Source organism: Somniosus microcephalus, chromosome 3, assembly GCF_052327205.1.
Source record: "Somniosus microcephalus isolate GS21.2 chromosome 3, FLI_Smic_1.0, whole genome shotgun sequence".
Lineage (NCBI taxonomy): Eukaryota > Metazoa > Chordata > Chondrichthyes > Squaliformes > Somniosidae > Somniosus > Somniosus microcephalus.
In genome coordinates this window covers 165,779,839-165,807,541 of record NC_140989.1, presented here as the reverse complement: position 1 = coordinate 165,807,541, position 27,703 = coordinate 165,779,839, and the positions used below count along the sequence as shown (strand labels likewise).

The 27,703-nt window shown below is 46.7% G+C and overlaps 1 protein-coding gene across 2 annotated transcripts in view; it reads left to right on the top strand.

Annotated features, from left to right (window-relative positions):
• adgb (androglobin) overlaps positions 1–27,703 on the top strand; it is a 399,345-nt gene that overhangs the window by 298,512 nt on the left and 73,130 nt on the right. For both annotated transcript variants that reach the window (XM_085981859.1, XM_085981860.1), the window contains 3 exons: positions 9,764–9,948; positions 11,560–11,756; positions 14,812–14,923. In XM_085981859.1, the coding sequence (XP_085837985.1) occupies positions 9,764–9,948; positions 11,560–11,756; positions 14,812–14,923 (494 nt within the window). The remainder of the gene's footprint in view (positions 1–9,763; positions 9,949–11,559; positions 11,757–14,811; positions 14,924–27,703) is intronic.

Sequence of the window (27,703 nt, the reverse complement as noted above, 5' to 3'; positions counted from 1 at the left end):
GTAACAAAGGCACTTCAGTAATCATGGGTGACTTTAATCTACATATAGACTGGCCAAACCAAATTAGCACTAATACTGTGGAGGATGAATTCTTGGAGTGTGTACGAAATGTTATTTTAGACCAGTACATTGAGGAGACAACTAGGGAACAGGCTATCCTAGATTGGGTATGATAGAATTCTTCATTAAAATGGAAAGTGAAGAAGTCCAATCCGAAACTAGGGTCCTAAATCTCAACAAACGAAACTACGAAGGTATGAGGAGTGAGTTGGCTATGATAGATTGGGGAGCTTCATTAAAAGACATGATGGTGGATAGGCAATGGCTAACATTTAAGGAACGAATGCATGAATTGCAACAGTTATACATTCCTTTCTGGTGCAAAAACACAAAAGGAAAAGCAGCCCAACCATAGCTAACAAAAGAAATTAAGGATAGTATTAGAGCCAAAGAGGAGTCATATAACGTTTCCAGAAAAAGTAGCAAGCCTGAGGATTGGGAACAGTTTAGAATTCAGCAAAAAATGACAAAGAGATTGGTTAAGAGGGGAAAAATAGAGTATGAAAGTAAACTAGCAAGGAACATAAAAGCAGATTGTAAAAGCTTTTACAAGTATGTAAAAAGAAAAAGATTACTGAAGACAAATGTAGGTCCCTTACAGTCAGAAACAGGGGAATTTATAATGGGGAACAAGGAAATGGCAGAGCAATTAAACAAATACTTTGGTTCTGTCTTCACGGAAGAGGACACAAATAACTTCCTAGAAATGCTAGAGAGCCAAGGGTTTAGTGAGAAGGAGGAATTAAAGGAAATTAGTATTAGTAAACAAATAGTGCTGGAAAAATTAATGGGACTGAAAGCCGATAAATCCCCAGGGCCTGATAATCTGCATCCCAGAGTACTAAAAGAGGTAGCCATGGAAATAGTGGATGCATTGGTTGTCATCTTCCAAAATTCTATAGATTATGGAACAGTTCCTGCAGATTGGAGGGTGGCTAATGTAACTCCACTATTTAAAAAAGGAGGGAGAGAGAAAACAGGGAACTACAGATTGGGTAGCCTAACATCAGTAATAGGGTAAATGCTAGAGTCTATTATAAAGGATGTGATAACAGGATACTTAGAAAATATCAACGGGATTAGACAAAGTCAACATGGATTTATGAAAGGGAAATCGTGTTTGACAAACCTACTGGAGTTTTTTAAGGATGTAACTGGTAGACTAGATAAGGGGGAACCAGTGGATGTGGTGTATTTGGATTTTCAGAAGGCCTTTGATAAAGTCCCACATAGGAGGTTAGTGTGCAAAATTAAAGCACATGGGATTGGGGGTAATATACCGGCATGGATTGAAAATTGGTTAACAAAGAGTAGGAATAAATGGGTCTTTTTCGGGGTGGCAGGTGGTGACTAGTGGGGTACCGCAGGGGTCAGTGCTTGGGCCCCAGCTATTCACAATATATATCAATGATTTGGATGAGGGGACCAAATGTAATATTTCCAAGTTTGCTGATGACACAAAACTAGGTGGGGTTGTGAGGAGGACGCAAAGAGGCTTCAAGGCGATTTAGACAAGTTGAGTGAGTGGGCAAATGCATGGCAGATGCAGTATAACGTGGATAAATGTGAAGTTCTCCACCTCAGTGGGAAAAACAGAAATGCAGAGTATTATTTAAATGGTGATAGATTGGGAAATGTTGATGCACAAAGGGTCCTGGGTGTCCTTGTACACCAGTCACTGAAAGCAAACATGCAGGTGCAACAAGCAGTTAGGAAGGCAAGTGGTATGTTGGCCTTCATTGCAAGAGGATTTGAGTACAGGAGCAAGGATGTCTTACTCCAGTTATACAGGGCCTTGGTGAGACCACACCTGGAGTACTGTGTGTAGTTTTGGTCTCCTTACCTAAGCAAGAATATACTTGCCATAGAGGGAGTGCAGCGAAGGTTCACCAGACTGATTTCTGGGATGGCAGGATTGTCGTATGAGGAGAGATTGGGTTGACTAGGCCTGTATTCACTAGAGTTTAGAAGAATGAGAGCGGATCTCATTGAAACGCATAAAATTCTGCCAGGGCTAGACAGGCTGGATGCAGGGAGGATGTTTCCCTTGCTGGGGGGTCTAGAACGAGGGATCACAGTCTCAGGATACGGGGAAGGACATTTAGGACCGAGATGAGGAGAAATTTCTTCACTCAGAGGGTGGTGAACCTGTGGAATTCTGTACCACAAATGGCTGTGGAGGCCAAGTCACTGAATATATTTAAGAAGGCGATAGATTGTTTTCTAGACACAAAAGGCATCAAGGGGTATGGGGAAAAAGCGGGAATATGGTGCTGAGATAGAGGATCAGCCATGGCGGAACAGGCTCGAAGGGCCGAATGACCTACTCCTGCTCCTATTTTTCTATGTTTCTATGTTAATTATGACTTCTCACGCTGTTAAAAATTCACTGACACCTGAATGCACCAGCCTGAACTTTTTCTGCCGTGTTTAGTGGGTAACTCGTGGTTAAGTATTGCAACTTCATGCCCTTACATGGATTTCAATGCCAAGTCTCTCGACGAGATACTGTTATAGCGCAGCCTTTGGAGGAGCCGGGTAACTCAGACAGCAACTTCCGTATTTCCGCGTTTAATTGCCATGTGTGGACTCAGGAAGTTGCTGTCAGATTTATTCCATAATAACGGTGAGCACTGTTAGCCTCATGCATTTATATACCACCTTTTATGACCTCTAGACATCCCAAAGAGCTTTACAGCCAATGTAGTACTTTTGAAATGTAGATACTGTTGTAATAAAGGAAATGTGGCTGGCAATTTGTGCACAATCAGCAATGAGATAATGACCAGATAATCTGTTTTACGTTTAAGTTGAGGGATAAGTATTGGCCCGGCCTCTGAACACCCCGCCCCGCTCTTCTTCAAATAGTGCCATGGGAGCTTTTACGTTCACCTGAGATGACATCTCATCCCAAAAGACAGCACCTCTGACAGTGCAGCAACCCTCTCAGTACTGCATGAAAGTGTCAGCTTAGCTTTTGTGCTCAGGGAATGGGACTTGAACCCACGACCTTCTGAATTAGACGTCAGAGAGTGCTGGCACTGAGCCACCACTGACACTTAGGGCTGGATTTTCAATGGGCCGTGGAGGCGTGATTGGAGGCTTGTGGGGGGTTAAAATCGCGAAAACTGGCGGGCGGGACCCCCCCGCCCCACCTGGTTCCCGACTCCGAGCAACTTTAACTCAGTCGTATATAATGATCCCGACTCTGTCCCGCCTCCAACAGGCGGGATAGGTCATTAAGGCCCTTAACAAGCACTAAATAGCCTCTATAATCCTATTTTGAAAGGCCCTTGTGAATTTAACCCTTTTCCTACGTGAAACACGCCTAGTGGGAAACACGATGGTGAAACCTGGCGGGAGCACTATTGGATTGCTGACTATCAGCTGCAGGTCAACCATTAAAGAGGAGATTTGATCAGCCATCATTTGCAGGTGGCAGGACTTTGTTGTCTCAGGTCTGGGGGAACTTTTAGAAGGCATAACCACAGTTGTGGAAGTTTGGAGCCTGACACCCATCTCCAGTGTGACCTCCTGGGAAACCCTTCTCACCACCCTCACTGAGCGCTTCCTCAACTGAGGCATATACCAGAAGCATGGGAGCCATTTATTTCCTTCCCTTCTGGACATTAGATGAGCTCGAGCACCAGCCGCGGCACCAGCAGAACCAGGAACAACAGCAGCACCAACAGCAGCAGCAGCAACAGGAGCGCCAGGCTGCTTATCACCCACCTGAAGCTGTACAGGCGAGAAGGGGCCAGCGCTTGGAAGCCCGTCGGCACAGGAGATATCCCCCAAACAGGGTCTACAGACACAGGGTCAGCTACCTCAACATGTCTGAGCAGCAGTGCCAAAGGCGGCTCCGACTTTCGCGAGAGGTAGTGAGTGACATCTGCGCAATGCTGCAACAATATCTGCAGCCCAGAGGACCAGGTGGACAAGCCTTACCAGTGGCCGTCAAAGTCACCACCACACTCAACTTTTTTGCCTCAGGCTCATTCCAGGGATCAGCAGCAGACATCAGCGGCATCTCCCAGGCGGCCGCACACACTTACATCACGCAGGTGACCGATGCCCTCTGCCATCGCGCACAATCTCATCCATTTCACCAAGGATCAAGCAAGTGTCACGGCGCGAGCGGTTGGATTAGCTCATCTGGCAGGCTTTCCAAGGGTGCAGGGCGTCGTTGACTGCACACATGTGGCCCTTAAGGCACCCCATCGCAATCCAGGTATTTTTGTCAACCGCAAGGGCTTCCACTCCCTTAACGTTCAGCTGGCGTGTGACCACAAGAAGGAAATTTTGCATGTTTGTGCCAAGTACCCTGGCAGTTGCCATGACTCCTTCATACTGCGGCAATCTAGTGTGCCTCCGCTATTCAGTCCGCCAGACCAACTTAACGGATGGCTACTTGGAGACAAGGGCTATCCCCTGAGGACGTGGCTAATGATGCCGTTGAGGAGCCCATTCAATGAAGCTGAGGAAAGCCACATGTCCACCAGAGCCATAATCGAACAAACCATCAGTTTGCTGAAGATGCGCTTCAGATGCCTGAATAGATCCAGTGGAGCCCTGCAGTACTCAGCAGCCAGGGTCTCCAGAATTGTCGTGGTTTGCTGTGCACTTCACAACATGGCACAGCGTCGTGTCTTGCAGATTCCTGAGGACCAAGTGGCTCCTCGCATACCCTCCTCAGATGAGGAGGAGGAGGAGGAGGAGTGCAAAAATGCACATCCTGTGGAGGCCCATCAACCAGCGGCAGCATTACACGAGAACATTACTGCCTGGGATACAAGGAACACACTCACCTTGGCCAGATTTGCCTAGCCTAGCCGATCAAGCACTTTTGCCTCGCAGCTTCTTACCTGAGCATCGACAATGGCCAAGACCCTGCTGATTCCTAGCTATTTGACCAGCATACTGACAGTTGCAAGTAATCCTAAGCCCTCAATGTGAAAGTCCCATTCGCGAAATGACACACGCCACAACTGCAACAGTTGCCATCAGAATTTTTATGTGCAAGAACCAACTGATGGCATTTTTACAATAAACATATTTCACCCAAGTGACTACCCTTGTGACTATTTGTGCAGAATTTTTCTCTTACGCGTGCTCCTACATGGTGCCTCCCCTGTGGCTTCATCAGATGTGGAGGCCCCTTGCTCACTTTGCTGCTGCTCCTGTCTTGACAACTTTGGCAGGCGTCCTCTGGGGTTGCGAGCCTCTCAGGGCTCGTCAACAGTCTGCTGCTCCTGCGGCTGTGCAGGGGTTGAGACGCCTATCTCACTTGGGTGTGGACTCCGGTGGGGCTCTGACCGAGGGCTCTGCAGTGGTATGGAAGTGTGAGCGCTTGGAGAGGAACCCTCACTTCCTTGATGTCTGCCACCAACTTCCCTCTCATGGGTCAGGTCCCCCTCAGCGCCTGCAAGTGGCTGGAGAGCACCTTGCTGCACATCAGGGGGGCCATGGGGACCCGTATCTGCAATGGCAGTCCTACTCAGAAGGACTTCCATGAAGGTCTGGTTTCTCAGTTCAATAGATGACCATCGCTCCTCCAGAGATATTATTCTATTATGAACACTCACCATGTTTTCAGCACTCTGGCGACTTATCTCCTCCATGGCCGAAGCCATCCTCTCGTCTACTGTTGCCATCCGTTTGAGGGAGGTTGCCATCCTTTCCGTTGTGATGCGTTCATGCACCAAAGACACCATAACGGCTCTGCTCATGGTCGCTATGGACTCCTTCATTCACTCCACACTCGCAGCGACTCCCTGGAGACAAAACCTGCCAGAGACTCCTGCATCTGTTTCTGGAGTTCCAGCACCGCTGATCTTATGGATGGACCCAGAGGCAGAGGGTCGACATGCAGCTGAGCTGAGCTGGCAGAGTCCTGCACCCTCTGACTAGGACTCTCCACTGCTGTCCCTGTCTCCACAATCTGCTGATGCGCTGAATTTTGGTGACGCTGCGCCCTCAGAGGTTGCAGCTTCCTCTGAGGTGTCTGGCTGCTCAGCCTGTTCTTCCTGGCTAGTGGGAACGGATGCTTGCTATGGTCCTGTGGGGGAGTAAAGGAAAGAGTCAGAGATGTGATGCCAAGGTTACATGCACATTGCATATTGCAGATGCTCATAAGTCCATGTTAGAGCTTCAAAATCATTACCAGCGACTCATGCAATGCCAATGAGAGAGATGGGAAACTATTCTGTCACCAGCTTGCTGTGTTTCACCCGTCTGTCTGTCCCCCACTTGCGCGTCGTCCTCTACTCCCACAATTTCCAGGACCGCCTCCTCCCAGGGGGTCAGGTAGGCTAATGAGGCTGTCCCTCCTACTGTCCTCGCTCGCTCTCTTTTATTGTGAGCTCTCTTTTCCTGCAATGAGGGAGACAAGTGGAGGCTGATTGAGAATGAAGGAGTGAGTGTAGAGATTCCATAGCATCGATATTTAGAAGGAGACAAAGATGGAGTGAGGTGGCAAGACCAAGGGCCCTCCCTGTGTGTTGTCAGTTGTTTGCATAGCATCACAGCGATAGGGAGTGTGAGGGCTGCATAGTCGAATAGTTATGTGAATGTGACCATAGAGAGAAAGGGAATGGGTAAGGGTGCATGGATGTGAGTGTCAAGTGGGATGTGGAGGAAGAGATTGCTGAAGCTGAGTGCTGGTGAGGAAAGGCAATGGGGATCAGATTGAGGGTGATGGGAAAATCATACTCACTTTTCCAGTGCGCTGAAGGTCATGAAATCTCTTGCGGCACTGTATCCATATTCTGGGTGACTCCCAAGGAGTTGACCTCCTCAGCCACCTGCCTCCACGCTGCCTTGGTCTGCTTGGGAGGCCTCTTCCTCCCTGTAGAAGGGAAGAGCACCTCCCTGTTGGCTGTAGCCCCATCTACTAATGCCTGCAGGGCCACCTCGTCAAAACGAGGAGCTGATCTGGGTCTCCCGCTAGTCATCTTTCCTGCAGGTCTCTCACACTCCACAGGCAAAAAGCTTGGCAGTCTGCAGAAGAAGCAAGGCTTGCTGTAGACCTTAAATGCAGCAGCAATGATGACGTCATCGGAGGCGACTTTCAGTCAGGAGAAACCCATTTGCCAAGGGTTCCCACACGTTGGAAATCAATTGGACAATTAAGTTAAAATTGCATCAATCTCCCACATCCATTTAGATTCGGGTAGATAACACGAAATGCGGATAACACGACACCATCCCGCACCTGAGTTAAAATCCAGCCCTTAGACTCCCAGCTCCAAGTTAAACACTGCTCCCAAAGTTTCCTGTGCCTCTTGCAGATCATCCCCGGTCGTTGAGATGATTGGAGGGTAGCTCCCACTACTTCATAATAGTGCTGCATTCTTTCTGAAGGGAAAGGTGGCGTCAACCAAATTTGACTATCCAACTGCTTTTTGGCAGAAGTGGGGAGATGAATTATAAACTATGGTGAATTAAAGAAAAATAGATGATAATGACAGTTAATATTTATTGAATTCTTGTAGTTTCACAGGACTCCACCAAGCTGCAATATATTTGTGGGAGCAGGGGAACGATTTTGGAGAGTCCCTTGCAGGAAAGGACTGAGCGTGGCGAGTGTTGCAATAGCAAATAAATCATTAATTCCTTCGGCCTTGTTTTCTGGGAAATCTTTTGCTGATATTTTGGAATTGTTGGGTAAATTTTGTGGGGCAAGACGCCGGCACGGAAACTCACCCACTGATGGTGGTGTGGATCAGAGAATCAGGTGTGCTGGATTCTACAATCCCCCATCCTGTCCAGTGATGCAACGCACGGGGAGCAGAGCCTTGTGAAATTTAACCTTTTATGTACTTAAGAGTCAAGTATGCATTGTATGATAAGCTAAAATAGTCTCCTGTGATCTCTCCGCACCCCACAAACCCTTCCCTGACCCGGCCTCCGATCTCCTCCCAACCCGGCCTCCGATCTCCCCCAACCGGCCTCTGATCTCCCCCAACCGGCCTCCGATTTCCCCCAACCGGCCTCCGATCTCCCCCCAACCGGCCTCCGATCTTCCCCCGACCAGCCTCCGATCTCCCCCAACCCGGCCTCCGATCTCCCCCAACCGGCCTCCGATCTCCCCCCAACCCAGCCTCCGATCTCCCCCCAACCCGGCCTCCGATCTCCCCCCAACCCGGCCTCCGATCTCCCCCCAACCCGGCCTCCGATCTCCCCCAACCCGGCCTCCGATCTCTCCCCGACCGGCCTCCGATCTCCCCCAACCCGGCCTCCGATCTCCCCCCAACCCGGCCTCCGATCTCCCCCCGACCAGCTTCCGATCTCCCCCAACCCGGCCTCCGATCTCCCCCAACCGGCCTCCAATCTCCCCCCAACTCGGCCTCCAATCTCCCCCCAACCCGGCCTCCGATCTCCCCCCAACCCGGCCTCCGATCTCCCCCCAACCCGGCCTCCGATCTCCCCCCAACCCAGCCTCCGATCTCCCCCAACCAGCCTCCGATCTCCCCCCAACCCAGCCTCCGATCTCCCCCCAACCCGGCCTCCGATCTCCCCCCAACCCGGCCTCCGATCTCCCCCAACCCTATGTGCCTATAAAATATTTTGCCATTTTATTTTATGTTCCTTGATAATTTAATTTCATAGTTCCTCTTTGCCTTCCTAATTGTTATTTTGACTACTTTCCTAATCTCTTTGTATTTTCCATTGTTCTTCCCTACTGTCCATGTACTTACTGTACACCTCTTTCCTTACCCTAAATTTTTCACTTATGGCTTTATTTATCCATGGTATCTCATTTGTACTTAGCTTGTTCTTGTTTTTTAGCTAAATACATTTTTCATGGACTCTGTTGAACACCATTTTAAATATTTCCCATTGCTGTTCTACAACATTGTTTGCCAATATTGTTGTCCATGTTATTTTCCCAAGTTCTATCTCAGCCCCTCAAAATCAGCTTTTCTCCAATCTATTACTCTAGTCTTTGTCATACTTATGTCCTTCTCAATTATTATTTTAAAGCGTATTATATTATGGTCACTATTGCCTAGATGTTCCCCTACTTTTACTTCTCGTATCTGCTCTGGTTCATTTCCCATTACTAAATCCATAGCGAATCCTCCCTTCTTGGGCTTTTTACATATTGGGATAGAAAGGAGTCCTGTACACATTGTAGGAGCTCCATTCCCTTATCTGTCCAATTAATATAGAGGTAGTTGAAAGCCCCCATGATTATTATTCTATGTTTTTTACTCATTTCCCTAATTTGTTTGCATATTTCTTCTTCCACCTCCCTTCCATTATTAGGTGGTCAGTAGGCTAGCCCTACTAGTGTGATTGATCCTTTATTATCTTTTATCTCTATCCACATGGATTCTATTTCTGTCTTGCTGATGGATGCATCACTTTTTTCATCTCCCCCGACCCAGCTTATGATCTCCCCAATTCGGCTTATGATCTCCCCTGACCCAGCTTATGATCGCCCCGACTCGGCCTCCAATCTCCACCCGACCCGACCTCCAGTCATCTGCCTTCACAACAACCCATTCATCATTGACTTCTTGTCGACTGGCTCTTCACGCCACGCCGGCTTGATGTAAATGAGGCTGAGGCCCAATATAGGGTGCGCTTTGGGCCTCACCATTCAGGCACAAGGATTGTAGCCCCATGCATCCAAATTTCTACCTCAAGATCTATTTTTAAGTTAGCAATATTATATTTTCACCAACACCTTTTGCAGGTTCCAGCTGAATGTGAATGCAAATCTCTTAACTACGCTCCATGTACAAACCTCCAAGACAGATGTATACATCAAGTTACAAATCCTAGATCAAGAGAAAGAATTAGCCAAAGCAACTGGAAAAGGCCATGTTGTCATTCCTTCATTCCTGATTCACAAAACTGTAGGACGTACAGTTGTTCAAAGTAAGTGTGACTCCAGAACTCTTCAGCTTACTTGCACTTCCTTTCTCTCTCTCACTCTCTCTTGCTCTTTTTCTCCCTCTTCCACTTTTGATCTTTCTCTCAAATAACAAGCGATAGTTTTGAAGGAATAGAGGAGGAAGCTGTCCTCTGTGTGTTATGTACAGAAAAATGATTGGGAATGAGTTTACACTCAGGAAAAATCTCTTCCACGCCCACCACCCCCCTCCCCCAAGCATTCCTTGAGTCTCATCTCCTATTAGAATCATAGAATCTTACAGGCCTGTGCTGGCTCCTTGAAAGAGCAATCTAATTAGTGCAACTCCCCTGTTCTTTCTCTGCATAGCCCTGCAATGTTCTCCTCTTCAAGTATTTATCCAATTCCCTTTTGAAAGTTACGATTGAATCTGCTTCCACTACCCTTTCAGGTACTGCATTCCAGATCATAATAACTCGCTGTGTAAAATGATTTCTCCTTGTCTCACCATTGACTCTTCGAGACTTATTCTTTGAGAGGTTAAAGTTTCCTGAGTTACTGAAACAGTGTTAACATCAGCCACTTATTATTTTTGATTTATCCATTTCGAACCTTAACAAGTATATGCTAAATACAGATGAGCTTTTATTTGGATTGTTGATGCTGTTAGACTCTAGTAACATGCTGCTCATTATAGGTGGTTCTACAACAGGCATCACTTGTTTGGAGACCCTAAACAGACTGAAAGGGCTCAAATTCAATAAATGCCTAGAGTCATCGAATCTTACAGCACAGAAGGAGGCCATTCGATCCATCATGCCTATGCCGGCCCTTTGAAAGAGCTATCCTTTTCGTCCCACTCCCTTGCTCTTTCCCTGTAGCCTTCCAGATCATAACAAATGGTAGATATCTACCTGAGACAAGGGATGAAATGTAAAAAGTGTTGATGATCATCACAAGGCTTCAGTGAATACGGGGGAGGCCCCACTGGATTGGAAACAAGACAATGTGGTATCTATTTTCAAAGAAAGATGATAAAACAAACTCTGGGTAACTACAGACTCATTAGTCTCACATCAGTAACAACAAAATAATGGAATCGATCATTGGGAACAAAGCTAAGGTGTTCCCATCGGAAAGTAACTCCGTTACTGGCAGCCAGCATAAGTTCAGAAGGGGTAGATCCTGCCTGACTAACCTCCTTGACTATTTTGAGGAAATGACCTCCCAAATGGGCATTTTAAAGCCTTTTATGATATACACCTGGACTTCCAGAGCTCCCTCATTTCACTGTAATGTTTCAAACCTACTCTGCACTTTTCTCACCCTCTGTTGAAAAAAGACAAAAGAATATGAACACCAATATCACCACCGCTAATTTTTAGACTTACATATTATTATTGTGCAGTCATAGAATGATACAGCACAGAATGAGGCCATTCGGCCCATCATGCCTGTGCCGGCTTTTTGAAAACTATTCAATTAGTCCCACTCCTGCTCTTTCCTCATAGCCTTGCAATTTTTTTCCTTTTCAAGCATATATCCAATTCCCTTTTGAAAGTTACTATTGAATCTGCTTCCAACACCCTTTCAGGCAGTGCATTGTTGATAATGATTACTTTATATTTACATCTTAGCATCCGCAAGTAAACAATCCAATATTCCTGCTATTGGGGTAGGGACCAAGAAATTGGGAAGTTTTTCGAGCTCAGGGAACAAAACTACAAGAGGTTCCCCTAAGGCAGGAAGTGAACAAAAATCACCAACTTTAATAGATGAGGGTAGTTCCAACCTAACGACGTTCACCGAGGAGGATCCTTCACTTACAAAAGTGGTAAGCATTGCCATGAATTAATATGACTTTGTAGTTTGTCTTCTCTCTGCATACTAATGTTTAAGGATGTAAGTACACTACAGCGGGAGTCATGGATGAGCTCAACACTTCCTCCAAGTGAACATTGGGAAAACCAAAGCCATCAACTTTAGTCCCCACCGTAGAATCTGCTCAATTGCCACTGGCACCAGCCCTACTCTGACCAGTCGCTCAGACTCAGCCAGACTGTGTGAAACCTTGGTGTCCTGTTCAGCCCTGAGCTGAGCTTCAAGTTCCATGCCCTATTCGTCACCAAGACTGCTTATTACCACTGCTGCAACGTTTCCTGCCTCTGCCTGCCCCCCCACCGACCCCCACCCCCCCAACACCCCCCAACTCCTCCCGGGCACTGAAACCCTCGCAGTTGGACTCTATGGGCTCGATTTTCCAAGCCCCGAGGAGGCGGGTTTGGAGGTGGGAGTGGTGGGAAAATTGCAGAATCGGGGGCAGGAACCCATCCCGCCCCCAACCCGCCTCTGTGCCAATGTCCCAGAAGGCGTGTACCCGACCTGCGCTGGGAGCCGCCTCCCCGAGGCGGGAAGGGGATTAGTGCCAATTAACTGCTTGTTAACAGGCAGTTTTTTGCCTAATCCCTATTTTTAGCCCTGAAGTGTGGGCTGTCTGACGGCTCCAAACCACGCCAAGTTAGCAAGGTGGACCGTCAGTCTGCAGGGGTTGGAGGGGTCAAGATGTCTGGTGTGCAGGTGAGTGATGGGTGCATGTGTGCAGAGGTAAGTGAGTGAGGTAAGTGTAAAGTGTTTCAATAAGTTTTACTTACCTTTACTTTCTCCTGCAGGCTTCTTCCTTCCTTCAGCTCTCGGGAGTCCCTCAGCTCACCGGCACAGAAAGCAGAATGGCCGCTGAACTGTCAAAAGCTGCAGCCTCTGCTTTCTGGTCTGGAGAGCTTTCTAACTGAGTCTGAGTAGAAGGACTCAAGTTAGAAGACAGATTGTCAGTGTTTGACAACTTCACAGAGCTGTCAACTGCTGATTTTTCATCTGTCAAAAGCTCTTGACAGATGAAATGTCAATCGTTGACATCACCAGTAACCAGGTGTCCCTTAATTGGCCTGCTGAGCCCACTGGGTGGGCTTAACAAGGTCAATCAAGGGAAAATAGCATGGGCCGGCCACAAGTTGATGGAGGCGGGACTACAACCCAAAAATTGGGAGTCCCGCCTCCAAAAGCTCCCCATTGACAAAATCGAGCCCATAGTATGCAAAATTCCATGAGCAGTGATCGCATCCGGTGATGCCTCCCAACATCAACACCCACCAGAGTTTCTGGAGTCACTGGGAGGGCAAGTCATTTGCGTGGGGTCGGTGAGCTAAAGCGCCACTCGTGGCTCACCATTGGCACCTACCTGCCCCATGTCAGCAGGTTTAAAAAAGGTTTCATAAATACAGTGGATGTTGTCTTCCACTTCGCTTCGGAGTCAGGTCAGACCCTGACACTGATGGTACATGGCAACTCCTTAGTGAATGATACCAGGGCTAAGAGGGTTAAATTATGAGGACAGGGCTAAAAGGGTTAAATTATGAGAACAGGTTGCATAGATTAGTCTTGTATTCCCTTGAGTATAGAAGATTAAGGGGTGATCTAATCAGGTGTTTAAGATGATTAGAGGAGTTGATAGGGTAGATAGAGAGAAACTATTTCCTCTGGTGGGGGGAGTCCAGACAAGAGGGCATAACATTAAAATTAGAACTAGGCCAGAGTTCAGGGGTGATGTCAGGAAACACTTCTTCACACAAAGGGTAGTCGAAATCCAGAACTCTCTTCCACCAAAAAGCTGTTGGGGCTGGGGGTCAACTGAATATTTCAAAACTTAGAGTGATACATTTTAGTTTGGCAAGGATATTAAGGGTTACGGAACCAAGGTGGGTAGATGGAGTTAAGATTCAGATCAACCTAATCTAGTTGAATGCTAGAACAGTCTCGAGGAGCTGAATGGCCTACTATTGTTCTTATGCTCCTAGTGAAGCAAAGTGAAACTGCTTCATGGCAATCCTACCACTGTAGCATAAATGCATCCTAAAACTGTAAAACGTTTAGACAAAAATAAATTAGTAACATATGATAAATAAATTGCTATGTACCAAGGATGAGGTATAAATATATGAGTGATCTTACTCTAAATTCACCATGCAGCTTATGAATTGTAGCACTGCACTTGGGAGTGTACTCTTAGTAGTGTGCCCTCTCATGTGGTATCCCCAATTTAAGTAGCTGGTTTTCAGTAAAGAAAGAGCTTGCATTTATATAGCACCTTTCACAACCTCAGGACATCCCAAATTACAGCCAATGAAGTACTTTTGAAGTGTAGTCATTGTTGTAATATAGGGAATTGCGGCAGCCAATTTGCGCACAGCAAGCTCCCACAAAGAGCAATGAGATAATGACCAGGTAATCTGTTTTTTAGTGATGTTGGTTGAGGGACACCGGGGAGAGATTCCCTGCTCTTCTTCAAAAAAGTGCCATAGGATCTTTTACGTCCACTTTAGAGGGCAGATGGGACTTCGGTTTAACATCTCATCTTAAAGATGGCACCTCCAACAGTGCAGCACTCCCTCAGTACTGCACTGGAGTGTCAGCCTAGTAGGAGGGATAAAATATGTTCTATAACTAATCTGGGGATGAATTTCTGCTGGGGTTCTATCCAATGCCCCGTAACTTTGCCGGAAGAACCCCAAAAAGCCTGGAAAAGCCAAGGTTATGGCAGACACGTGGGAGAACTTAGTTATAAAATTCACTCCCTCTGCTCCCTCAAATGTTCTAACATTTTGCCATTTTTAATCTTTTAATGTGGAAAAAGTATTACTAATCTAACGATGCAGGTTTTGCTATGTCACGTTATCTAAGCTCATCTAACCCATTGAGTAATTGAAGTTTCTGTGTAGTTTGTAAAATTTGTACATTTGTAAAAGAGACAGGATACATGCAAGAATGTGTGAAATCAGAAGTCCCAGTCAATTACCTCATCGTTAATGTTATATTAACAATCCGGTATCCTACAGCCTCACAAATACATCATTCAAGCGTTAGTTCTTCACAAAAGCTGGCCGCTAACTGAAAGCGAATTAATTTTTGCTGAAGCGCAGAAGGATATGGACAACAGCGAGATTGCAGGTAAAGTAACACACTGTCATTCTGTTCATCCATTTGAAGGAATGGATGTGCACTGCGAAGTGTTATGTAACAGCAAGCTTGATTTCTGTTTAATTTCTCTTCACTGTGTGCCATACAGGGTAATAGTGCAATCCTGACAGCATAATAACAGATTAAAGCTCAATCAGCAGAAAATCCATCTGCCAGCTGCCTATGGTTTATTAAAAGTTCAGCATAGGGGGCACATTTTCTTTCTATGTTAACTGTACTTCCTGTGTCATCATTTTTGAGTCATGCCTTTTTATGTCAGTGTTTTACAATAGCAAAATCTAATGTCAATATTTTCAAATAGCAAAATCTTATTGCCAGTCATGTTGCAGCTGCAGGCTTCCTGCCACTAGGTAGTGGTATGGCACCTCTCCACTTTGTCACCCACCTCTTCCACTGAAAGTCCCTGCCCTCACAACCACCATCACTCCTTCGCAGTCGCTTCAGCTATCAGCTGCTCCCGGGCGCTCCTCTTGGACACTTAGGCCTTGATTTTAACTGAGCCATGGAGGCGGGCTTGGAGGCGTGCGGGGGGTAAAAATCGCAAAAACTGGCGGGCGGACCACCCCCCCCCCCCCGCCTGGTTCCCGACTCCGAGCCTTTTTTACTCAGGCGTGTCTGATGGTCCCGAATCTGTCCCGCATCAAACAGGCGGGCCTGGTCTTTAAGGCCCTTAATCACTACTAAATGGCCTCTATAATGCCATTTTAACAGTCCCTTGCACTTTTAACCCTTTCCCCACGTAAAACACGCCTGGTGGGAATCACGACTGTGAAAGCTGGCGGGAGCACTATTGGCTTGCTGACTATCAGCTGCAGGTCAATCATTAAAGAGGAGATTTGATCAGCCATCATTTGCAGGTAGCAGGACTTTTTGTCTCAGGCCTGGGGCAACTTTTACCAGGCTTAACCACACCTGTGGAAGGTTGGAGCCTCACACACATCTCCAGTGTGAACTCCTGGGAAACCCCTCTCGCAACCTTCACTCAGCGCTTCCTCAACGGAGACATATGCCAGAAGCCTGGGAGCCATTTTTTCCCTTCCCTTCTGGGCATTAGAGGAGTTCGAGCACCAGGCAAGGCAGCAGCAGTGTAGGGGGTGGCGGGTGACGTGTGCACCCAGTCAGTTATGCCCCTGACTGTTGGTGAGTGGGTCGAATCACTCCCACGCCTCTGGGTTCTAGACACCGGACTTAGGTACAGGTGGCGATACAGAAAGACTTGAGTAGACAAGTGGTTTGGTGTAAGAAAACCAAGATTTTATTAAAACAGAAATTAAAACAGTCGTATGAGAAGTCACTAGTATAAAATACAGGCAAACACAAAATAACTATACTTAAGAACATAAGAACATAAGAAATAGGAGCAGGAGTAGGCCAATTGGCCCCTCGAGCCTGCTCCGCCATTCAATAAGATCATGGCTGATCTGATCCTAACCGCCAATCCACTATGACAGGACTATCTCCTGAATCTAACAGCATTAGACACACGAAAACAGGAGCAGGATCAGGCTACACGGCCCCTGGGCCCGCTCCGCTACCCACAGGGCCATGACCTATCCGAACCTAGACTCATGTCCAAATTCCTGCCCGCTCCCCGTAACCCTTAATTCCCTTTTCCACTAGGAAACTGTCTATTTCTGTTTTAAATTTATGTAATGATGTAGCTTCGACAGCTTTTTGGGGCAGCATATTCCATGGACCTACCACCCTCTGAGTGAAGTAGTTCCTCCTCATCTCAGTTTTGAAAGAGCAGCCCCTTATTCTAAGACTATGCCCCCTAGTTCTAGTTTCACCCATCATCTGGAACATCCTCCCTGCATCCACCCGATCCAACCCCTTCATAATCTTATATGTTTCAATAAGATCGCCTCTCATTCTTCTGAACTCCAATGAGTAGAGTCCCAATCTACTCAACCTCTCCTCATATGTCCATCCCCTCATCCCCGGGATTAATCGAGTGAACCTTCTTTGTACTGACTCGAGAGCAAGTATGTCCTTTCTTAAGTATGGACACCAAAACTGTATGCAGTATTCCAGGTGCGGTCTCACCAATACCTTGTACAACTGAAGCAATACCTCCCTATTTTTATATTCTATCCCCCTAGCAATGAAAGCCAACATTCCATTGGCCTTCTTAATCACTTGCTGCACCTGCATACTAACCTTTTGAGTTTCGTGCACCAGGACCCCCAGATCCCTTTGTACTTCAGTACTTTCAAGTTTCTTGCCATTAAGATAATAACTTGCTCTACGATTTTTCCTGCCAAAGTGCATAACCTCACACTTTCCAGTATTGTATTCCATCTGCCAAATCTCTGCCCACTTACTTAGCCTGTCTATGTCCCCTTGCAGGTTTTTTATGTCCTCCTCACTCACTACTTTCCCTCCCATCTTAGTATCATCTGCAAACGTTGACGTGTTACACTCGGTCCCCTCCTCCAAATCGTTAATATAGATTGTAAAGAGTTGGGGACCCAGCACTGACCCCTGCGGAACACCACTGGTTACTGATTGCCAGTCTGAATATGAACCATTTATCCCAACTCTCTGCCTTCTGTTAGATAGCCAATCCTCTATCCATGCCAGAATATTACCCCCAATCCCGTGATTTTTTATCTTAAGCAATAATCTTTTGTGTGGCACCTTGTCAAATGCCTTTTGGAAGTCTAAATACACTACGTCCACTGGTTCACCTTTATCCACCCTATATGTTACTTCCTCAAAGAACTCCAGCAAATTTGTCAAACATGACTTCCCCTTCATAAAACCATGCTGACTTTGTCTTATTAAATTATGATTATCCAAATGTCCTGTTACTGTCTCCTTAATAATGGACTCCAAAATTTTACCTACCACAGATGTTAGGCTAACCGGTCTATAGTTTCCAGCCTTCTGTCTACTGCCCTTTTTAAATAAGGGTGTTACATTAGCAGTTTTCCAGTCTGCCGGGACCTTTGCTGAGTCCAGGGAGTTTTGGAAGATTATTACCAATGCATCCACAATCCCTACCGCCACTTCCCTCAAAACCCTGGGATGTAAGCCATCAGGTCCAGGTGATTTATCCGCCTTGAGTCCCATTATTTTACCAAGTACTACTTCCTTAGTGATTTTAATCGTATTTAGCTCCTCCCCCCCTATAGCCCCCTGCTTGTCAAGTGTTGGGATATTCTTGGTGTCCTCTACTGTAAAGACTGATGTAAAATATTCATTCAGTGTTTTTGCCATCTCCATATTTCCCACCATTAATTTCCCGGTCTCATCCTCTAAGGGATCAACATTTACTTTAGCCACCCTTTTTCTTTTTATATAACTATAAAAACTCTTACTATCTGTCTTTATATTTTTTGCTAATTTACTTTCATAATGTATCTTCCCTTTCTTAATCAATCTTTTTGTTATTTTTTGCTGTCTTTTAAAGTTTTCCCAATCCTCTATCCTCCCACTAGATTTGGCTACCTTATATGCCCTTGTTTTTAGTCGAATACTATCCTTAATTTCTTTACTTAGCCACGGATGGCTGTCTTTTCTTTTACACCGTTTTTTTCTCAGTGGAATATACTTTTTTTGGAATTTGTAAAATAACTCCTTAAATGTACACCACTGATCATGTATCGTCTTATCCTTTAACCTATTTTCCCAATCCACTTTACTCAATTCCGCTCTCATACCTTCATAGTCTCCTTTATTCAAGCTTAGCACGCTTGTTTGAGATACAGCCTCCTCACCCTCTAACTGAATATGGAATTCAACCATGTTATGGTCACTCATTCCAAGGGGATCCTTTACTAGGACATTTTTAATTAATCCTGTCTCGTTACACAGGACCAGATCTAAGGTTGCTTGCCCCCTGGTTGGTTCAGTTACATACTGCTCAAGAAACCCATCCCTAATACACTCAATGAACTCATCCTCAAGGCAGCCCTGCCCAATTTGATTCATCCAATTTATATGATAGTTAAAATCCCCCATAATTATAGATGTTCCCTTATTACAAGCCTCGACTATTTCCTGATTGATACTCCGTCCAACCGAGTTGCGACTGTTCGGAGGCCTATATACTACACCCACTAGTGTTTTTTTCCCCTTATTATTCCTTATCTCCACCCAAACTGTTTCATTATCCTGATCCTTTGACCCAATATCATTTCTCTGTATTACAGTGATTCCTTCCTTTATTAACATAGCCACCCCACCTCCCCTTCCTTCCTGCCTGTCCTTCCTGATTGTTAAATAACCTGGTATGTTTAATTCCCAGGCATTGTCACCCTGCAGCCATGTTTCTGTAATGGCCACAAGATCATACCCATATGTAGCTATTTGTGCCTTTAACTCGTCTATTTTGTTACGAATGCTACGTGCTACTTATACAGGGAATGGGGAACACACGGCACGTCGAGGGAAAAACAATTACTTTAACAATCCCCTTAATCCTTACCCCACCCCTACACCTAACTAGATTAAGCTATGAGGGGCCAGAATTCATGCTCATGAATCCAAAGCAAAGCCAGTTGTTTTAACGGATGAGGGTTTTTGAGGTTTGGTCTTTTGTCCTCTTAGGTACCCTGTCGCCACGTGGTCTCAGGGTGCGGTGCTGGAGCTGCTGCTGCGACACATCTTTCTTCTCCTCAGCTGCCGTCGTCGTCTCGTCACGATGGGTTCTCTTCTTCTTCTCCCTCGGGCAGTCGTCGGCGGTAACGTTACGTCAATGAGACGATTAGCAGCTTTTACTGTTTAGATTTTATTACCCAAGCTTAGAACGCCAACATATTCGTCATGGCGTGGACACCTGCATTTATTCGTAATGTTGAACGAGAGGCTTGCTCCCAAGTGCCAGCTTAATTGCAGGGTTCGCCCAACCAACTTCGTCTCATTGTCCTCAGATACTTTCTTCCCCGAGCGTCAGTTTACAACTCGGCGCTCGGGTTTTTTTAATTAATACGTCTTCTGCTGCCCTTCTCTGCTCTCTGTCGGGTCTACCCTACTCTGCGTAGCTACTATACAAGCCCTGGGCTACCTGCTCAGTTTTGTCTCACCCCTATTTGCGGCCTGGGTGTCCTGGATGACTATGGACTCGGGTCTCGTTCCCCTCCCCCGCTGTTGGTATGGATGTCCTTGACTGCTGGAATCTTACTGCGGGGAGCGAGGAGAGACCCACCACGAGGCCATGGCATGAGTGCGAGTGGTGACTGTCTGTGTGGAGTTTGCACATTCTCCCCGTGTTTGCGTGGGTTTTCTCCGGGTGCTCCGGTTTCCTCCCACAGTCCAAAGATGTGCGGGTTAGGTTGATTGGCTATGATAAATTGACCCTTAGTGTTAGGGGGATTAAATACGTGGGGTTACGGGGATAGGGTGGGATATGTGTTGGTGTAGGGGTTACGGAGATCGGGTGGGATATGTGTCGGTGCAGGCTCGATGGGCCGAAATGGCCTCTATCTGCACTGTGGGGTTTCTGTGATTCTGTGAAGGGCCTACAGTTATACTCTTTCCGATGGCCCCTTATCTGCGCGCCAAATCAGGTTAGTTCATTGTTTCAATTTTGGCGAGCTGTTTTAAATGATTGTTGTTGTGTTTGTACCGCTATACACAACTACATAAAATAATAAAGCAGCAGAGACTGAGAGTAACTTCAAGTGATCTTTACTGGTTAACTGGAACTTCGGCACTGACTATACAAATCGATACGCATCTGTTATATACGCTCGCAACTAAGGATGTACATCCGCAAAACAAAGTAGTCCCTTCAATGTTGTATACATTACACTTCCTCCCCCTTTAGTTTAATAGTATATTAACGCAAAATTTCTATAATTAACATACAGAGCCTGTCTTTCAAGTAACCTTTTTGTTTTCTTAAAAGTAACAAAATACAAATTCCAACATAACATTTTATTTTGTCAACAGCCCTTTTACAAGTCAAGTCTCTGGGGAGGCCTCCTCTGCCTCTCTGGGTAACATCTCTCCAGACTCTTTTGCTTTGGGGAATGAGACTGTACAGGTACAGGTGCATCAGGTGAGCTATCAGCACAGGTAGAGCTCTCAGCTGCGGATCAGGCTGGTGCTGATGCTGATGAATCAGGAGTGCCTGTTTCCATGTCAGGGGAGTCTGGGCGAGGTATAGGGGTGTTTTCCACCTGAACATCCAGCATTTGGTCCACATGACAACTCAAAACGTTCTCTCCCACATCCACAGTATACATCAGTGGCCCCTCTCTTGTGGATATTGTCCCTGGTTGCCACTTTTCCATCCGGAAATCACGAGCAAGAACTGACTGTCCCACACTGAAGCTGCTTGTTGGCTTAGCATTCAAATGTTTGAACTGTTTGTTCTCTACATCACGACGTACATTCGGTTTAAGAAGGTCCATGCGAGATCTCAGGTTCCTGTTTAGAAACATCATCGCTGGAGTGTGATTAGTGGCTGCGTGTACTGCGTTCCGATAAGCAAAGAGGAAATTGTCTATCTTGTGTTACAGTGGTAGATTCTCGCTATACATTGCTTTGATGGCCTTCTTGAAAGTCTGTACGAATCTTTCTGCCAAGCCATTTGTAGCTGGATGGTACGGGGCAGATGTGCAGTGCTTGATTCCATTTTTCCTCATGAAACCTTGGAATTCGTCAGAGACAAATTGTCATCCATTGTCTGTGCAGATTTGTTCTGGTAGGCCATTTCTAGCAAACATGGTCCTCAGAACTGAAATGGTCTTTTCAGATGTGGTTAATTTCATTTTAATGACCTCGGGCCATTTGGAATGTGCATCGACTGCAATCAAGAACATGGAGTCCATGAACGGTCCAGCAAAGTCGATGTGCACACGTTGCCATGGTGATGAGGGCCATTCCCATGGATGGAGAGGGGCTTGTGGTGGTGCGTTCTGGACCTTTTGACATCCTGAGCAGCTCTTTGTCAGGTCCTCGATCTGTTTGTCAATTCCCGGCCACCACATGTATCCACGGGCAAGGTTTTTCATCTTTACCGTACCTAAGTGGCCTTCATGCAGTTCATCTAGCACTCGGTTATGAAGCTTGGGAGGAATCACAACTTGTGAGCCGCACATCAGTGTTCCCCGACACACTGATAACTGCTCCCTCCTAGCTGAGAATGCTGGAAACAATAAGTCACCAAGCGCTGGCCATCCCTTCACAGTGATGTCATAAACTTTTGACAATGTAGGGTCATTGCGTGTTTCTCTTTCAATGAGGGAGTTTGTCACTGGTAGCTGCTCAACTATTGTTGTGTGAAATACCTCTGCTGAGTCAACTGTTGTAGTTCTCTCTGAGGTCGGCAGTGGTAAACGTGACAAACCATCGGCATTGCCATGTTGCTTGGCCCCCTTGTATTCAATGTCATACATATGAGCCCCTAGGAAGAGTGACCATCGCTGCAGCCGTTGTGTCGTCATCACTGGAACGCCCTTCCTTGGGTTGAAGATTGAAACGAGAGGCTGGTGGTCAGTTAACAGTGTAAACTGTTGACCATACAAGTAGTGGTTGAATTTCTTGACTCCCCACACAAGGCTGAGGGCCTCTCGGTCAATCTGTGCATAATTGCATTCAGCTGTAGTCAATGATCTTGAGGCAAAGGCTATTGGTCTTTCTGAGCCGTCTGGGAACTTATGTGACAACACGGCACCAATGCCATGGGGTGAAGCATCACATACCAGTCGAATAGGTAAGGATGGGTCAAAGTGAGCTAGCACCTCTTCTGAAGTAATGAGTCTTTTACTCTCTTGAAAAGCTTGTTCACAGCTGTCACTCCACTTCCATTGTGACCCTGTCTGTAGCAGTGCATTTAGTGGATGTAACACTGTGGATAGGTTGGGCAAGAACTTGTGATAGTAGTTCACCAGTCCAAGATATGATCTCAACTGAGACACATTTTCAGGTGTTGGTGCATTAATCACAGCTTCAGTCTTGTCTGGAGACTTGTGTAAACCGTCCTTGTCAATCACATGTCCACAGTATGAGATTTCCTTTTTGAAAAACTCACACTTGTCTCGGTTCGCTCGGAGCCCATACTCCCGTAGCCTGATGAGCATCTGTTCGAGGTTGGAAAGGTGGCCGTTGTCATTCTTGCCAGTAATGTTGATGTCATCAAGATAACACTGAGTACCTGGGATCCCCAGCAGGACTTGGTCCATTGCCCTTTGCCAGATTGCAGGAGCTGATGCTATTCCGAATACCAGCCGATTGTACTGGTAAAGGCCTTTGTGCGTATTTATTGTCAGGTACTTCTTTGATGCATCATCAATTTCCATTTGGAGATAGGCCTGGGCCAAGTCAATCTTTGTGAAGCGTTCCCCGCTTAACAGGGAAGCAAAGATGTCCTCAATGCGAGGCAATGGGTACTGTACTGTGTGGAGGACTGGGTTAACAGTCACTTTAAAGTCTCCGCAGATGCGCACTTTTCTTGGCTTTCCTGGTTTTGTGCTGGAGGTTTTCTTCATCACTGGAACTATAGGTGTGGCCCATTCACTCCAATCCACCTTGGACAGGACCCCTAACTGCTCCAAGTTCTCCAGCTCTGCTTCTACTGAAGGGCGAATTGCATAAGGCACTGGTCTGGCCTTGTGGAACTTTGGATTTGCGTTCTCCTCAATCTTAATTTTTGCTTTCATGCCCTTAAGTGTTCCTATTCCCTTCTTGAATACTTCCTGAGAGTCAGAGAGTATTTGTGACAGTCTCTCAGGAGTGGCGTTGCTTTCCTCCTTTGCTGACACAAACAGTGCTTGGATGGTGTGCCAATCCAACTGTATTTTCCTGAGCCATTCGCGTCCCAGCAATGGTGGTCCTCCATTTTTCAGTGTATAGAGGTTCAATTGCGGTATTTTTTTTTCTTTGTATGTCACTGTCACTTTTATTTTACCTTTGGGGCACACTCTTTGTCCTGTGTATGTCTTTAGCAGTACTTTAGTTGGCCTTAACGGTATGTGTGAAAACAGTCATTTGTAGTCATGTACAGAGATCACTGTTAAAGCTGAGCCTGTGTCCAACTCCATTTTCAGCCTAACTCCTGCCATTTCTGGAGTAATCCATATTATTCTGTGATCCTCTGTCTCTTTCACACTGTGTAGTTTCAGACAAGCCAAATCCTCTTCCTCTGAGTCTGTGTCACTTTTTTATTATCTGAACTGTTTCCAGTCACGTGGTATACCTTCTTGTATCTTTCTTTGAAAGGTTTCTTGTTTTCAGTCACTTGATGTACCTTCTTGTTACTCTGTATTGTATCAGTTTTCTGCTTCTTATTTGCTTTGCAGACTCTTTCAATGTGCCTTTGTCTGCCACATTGCCTGCAGTCTTTGTCTTTAAACCAACAGTCATTGTGGTCATGTGACATTTTGCCACAGCAATAACACTTCTTTTCTTGTTTCAGTGACATTTTATTAGTTGAATATTCCAGGGATTTTTGTTGAATTTCTAAAGCGCCACGTGCTGCTGCTTCCATTGATATTGCGATACTCAGAGCCTTTTCCAATGTGAGGTCTTTTTCAGACAGGGGCTTCTTTTGTGTGCTTTCATTTTGCATGCCACACACAAATCTGTCCCTCAATGCGTCTGATAAGCCCACTCCAAATTGGCAATGTTCTAATAATTTGTGCAACTTTGCCAAATATTCAGAAATGCTTTCATTTTTGCTCTCGTTCCGTTTATGGAATTTAAATCTTTCAGCTATGAGCAGTGGTTTGGGGCTTAAATGGTCTTGGAGTGTGTCCACTATTTGTTTGAATGTTTTGTTTGCTGGCTTTTCAGGAGTTAATAAACTACGTAGCAGCCCATATGTCTTTGCGCCCATAACACTCAGCAAAACAGTGGCTTTCTTTTCTACCTCCACTCCATTAGCCTCACAGTACAACTCCACTCTTTCAATGTAAGTTGCCCAGTCTTCAATGCTGCTATCAAATGCTGCAATAGTGCCAATCATCGCCATTTTTTTTCCCCAAACCCGTTTTTCTTTCTTTACTAGTTAGCTAGCATCATGCAAGTCACTGTGCACTTTTCACTTGACTTACGTATCCCCTGCCTAGCTTAGCAAGCGTACTCCGTTTTCTCTGCCTTCTCGCTCCTTTCTTCCAAGTTTCGGTGTCCTCTGGATGCGATGCCAGAATAGGAAGACGTAGGTTCATAATTCTCGTCGCCAATTTGTTGTGTTTGCACCGCTATACACAACTACATAAAACAATAAAGCAGCAGAGACTGAGAGTAACTTCAAGTGATTTTTACTGGTTAACTGGAACTTCAGCACTGACTATACAAATCGATACGCATCTGTTATATACGCTCGCAACTAAGGATGTGCATCTGCAAAACAAAGTAGTCCATTCAATGTTGTATACATTACAATTGTACCAATCTAAGTTAACTGGTTTTAGATGGCCGTTTATCGCACCTAATGGCCTGATGTCTGGGCTGTATTGTCATTATTGCATTTTGATCAGCCTGTCCAGCCTTGATGGCTCCCATAAGCTGTTTCCGATTATTTATGCAGACAACCTAATGGCCTCAAGTATAGGCCTACCTGGTTTTGATTTGTCTACCATCTGACGTAATGCATATTCCATGTTTGCTGTCTGGCTTTCAAAACACAAAGGCCTAGAAATTCAGTTGGTTGTGCCAGCGATTAGCGCCTAAAGAGCCCGAGATTTGGGGCGTTACCCAATTTTCGGACGTGCGCAGTGATCCTAGCGCATCCTGCCATATTGAGTAGCCTGTTAGCGCCGGCGCTGAGTCTTTGTGCCCGCTTGTGGGCGCAGCCAGATCATAACGTCATTTCATTGTGCAATGCCTTTTTGGCGCCCCGTACCGGAAATTCATTGGCACCCCCCTCCGTTCTGCCTGGCGCTATTAGTGACAGTTGGATGGAACGTTACCAGGTCCTTCTTGGACTTGGGGCGCTCTTTAAATGGGACAGCACTAGTATAAAACTGGCAGCCATTTGGCCTGGCCATACTGCTCGCTGCTGGAGAGAGTTGCAGACCTTCAGTTACAGACTTGTTCTTATTGAGCCAGAGGAGCCTTGGGACCTTCAGCCCTGTCCAGAACAGTTGGATCCAGAAAGCTGACTGCGTCTTACTCGTCGGCCAGAATAATGGGAGCTGCTTTGGAGGGGAACGTCATCCTGGCTGAACAACTGGCAAGGGCACAGAGACGGAGGGAGAGAGGGCCGGGATTGGCCAGAAGGAGGAGGGCCAATGGACGTCGCCAAATCCGACCATAAGCTGCCAGGGTTTTCAGGCAGCAGGTCTCCTACCTTACCATGTTGGAGGAGCAGTGTCTGCGAAGGCTCAGATTTGGTAAGGATGTTGTCACTGAGCTGTGCCACCTGCTTGCTGGGGATCTGCAGCCGCGGATACGGTGCAGGACCTCTCTGTCGGTGGCCGTGAAAGTCACTGTTGCGCTCAACTTTTACACCAACGGATCGTTTCAGGCAGCAGCTGGGGACATATCAAATATCTCTCAATTTGCGGTGCATTGCTGCATCCGGCAAGTGACAGCTGCCCTTTACAAAAGGAGGCGCGAATTAATCACCTTCCCTGTGACCCTGGAGAAGCAGGGGGAGCGCGCACAGGGTTTCGCGGCTATTGCGGACTTCCCCATGGTGCAGGGGGCCATTGATTGCACACACGTGGCTTTGCGGGCGCCATTACAGAATCCGGAGGAGTTCCGTAACCGAAAGATGTTCCACTCCCTTAATGTGCAGCTGGTCTGTGATCACCGGCAGATGATCATGGCGGTGAACGCACAATTTCCTGGCAGCAGCCATGACGTGTTCATCCTGCGGCAGACCTCAGTGGCTGACCTTTTTGAGGCCCCGGCTCACCCACGAGGCTGGCTTCTGGGCGACAAGGGTTATCCTCTCTGCCCATGGCTCATGACCCCGCTCCGTTTGCCCAGCACCCCGGCAGAAGAGCATTACAACAACAGCCATCAGGCCACCAGGAACATTGTGGAGCACACAATTGGTGTGCTGAAGCAGCGTTTGCGTTGTCTAGACCATTCGGGGGGCGCCCTACAGTACTCGCCGGAGCATGTGGCGTGCATCGTTGTTGTCTGCTGCATGCTCCACAACCTGGCCATTCGACGCACCCAGCCAATGCCAGCCGACCCTCAAGGTCCAGCAGAGCAGGCGGACGAGGAGGAGGAGGAGGAGGAGGAGCATGCAGGCGAGGAGGATCAGGAGGCGGAGGAGGAGGAGGAAGATGGGAGGGCTCCAGAAACTGGAAGGGCCGTTCGTCAGAGGCTCATAAAGACTCGGTTCTAGGCCCCTCGGATGGAATGGTGGCTGTGATTCGAACAGCGCCCTCCGGTTCGCTGTAAGCCTATGAAGGCCTCGATGATTGTAAATAGTGTACAGCTCGATTGTAAATAAAAAGTTTTCTTTATTTTCAAACAAGTGCTTCCTTCCAGCATGACAACGTCATGGTAACAGAAATCATAACTAACAAACTAACAGATAACTGTCTGGCAACCCGGCGAAACTAACCAAACCATAAGAAACAAACACAGCAGGTGTGGACGGCCTTAAATCCGGAAAAAGAGACGTCTTAGCACCTCCCTCTACTGGTGACCCCTTGATGGAGACCGACTCCTCTTACGAGGTCGGCCTCTTCCCTCCCTGCAGCTCCTCCGTAATTGGACCCCAGTGGCTGCGTCAAGGCTGGGGGACGCCTGCTGAGTGTCTGGAAGTGCTGAAGCCCCTGAGGGACGGCCTGGACGACCTCTGGGCTTGGAGGTCCCGCAAGCAGGCTGCTCCAACTG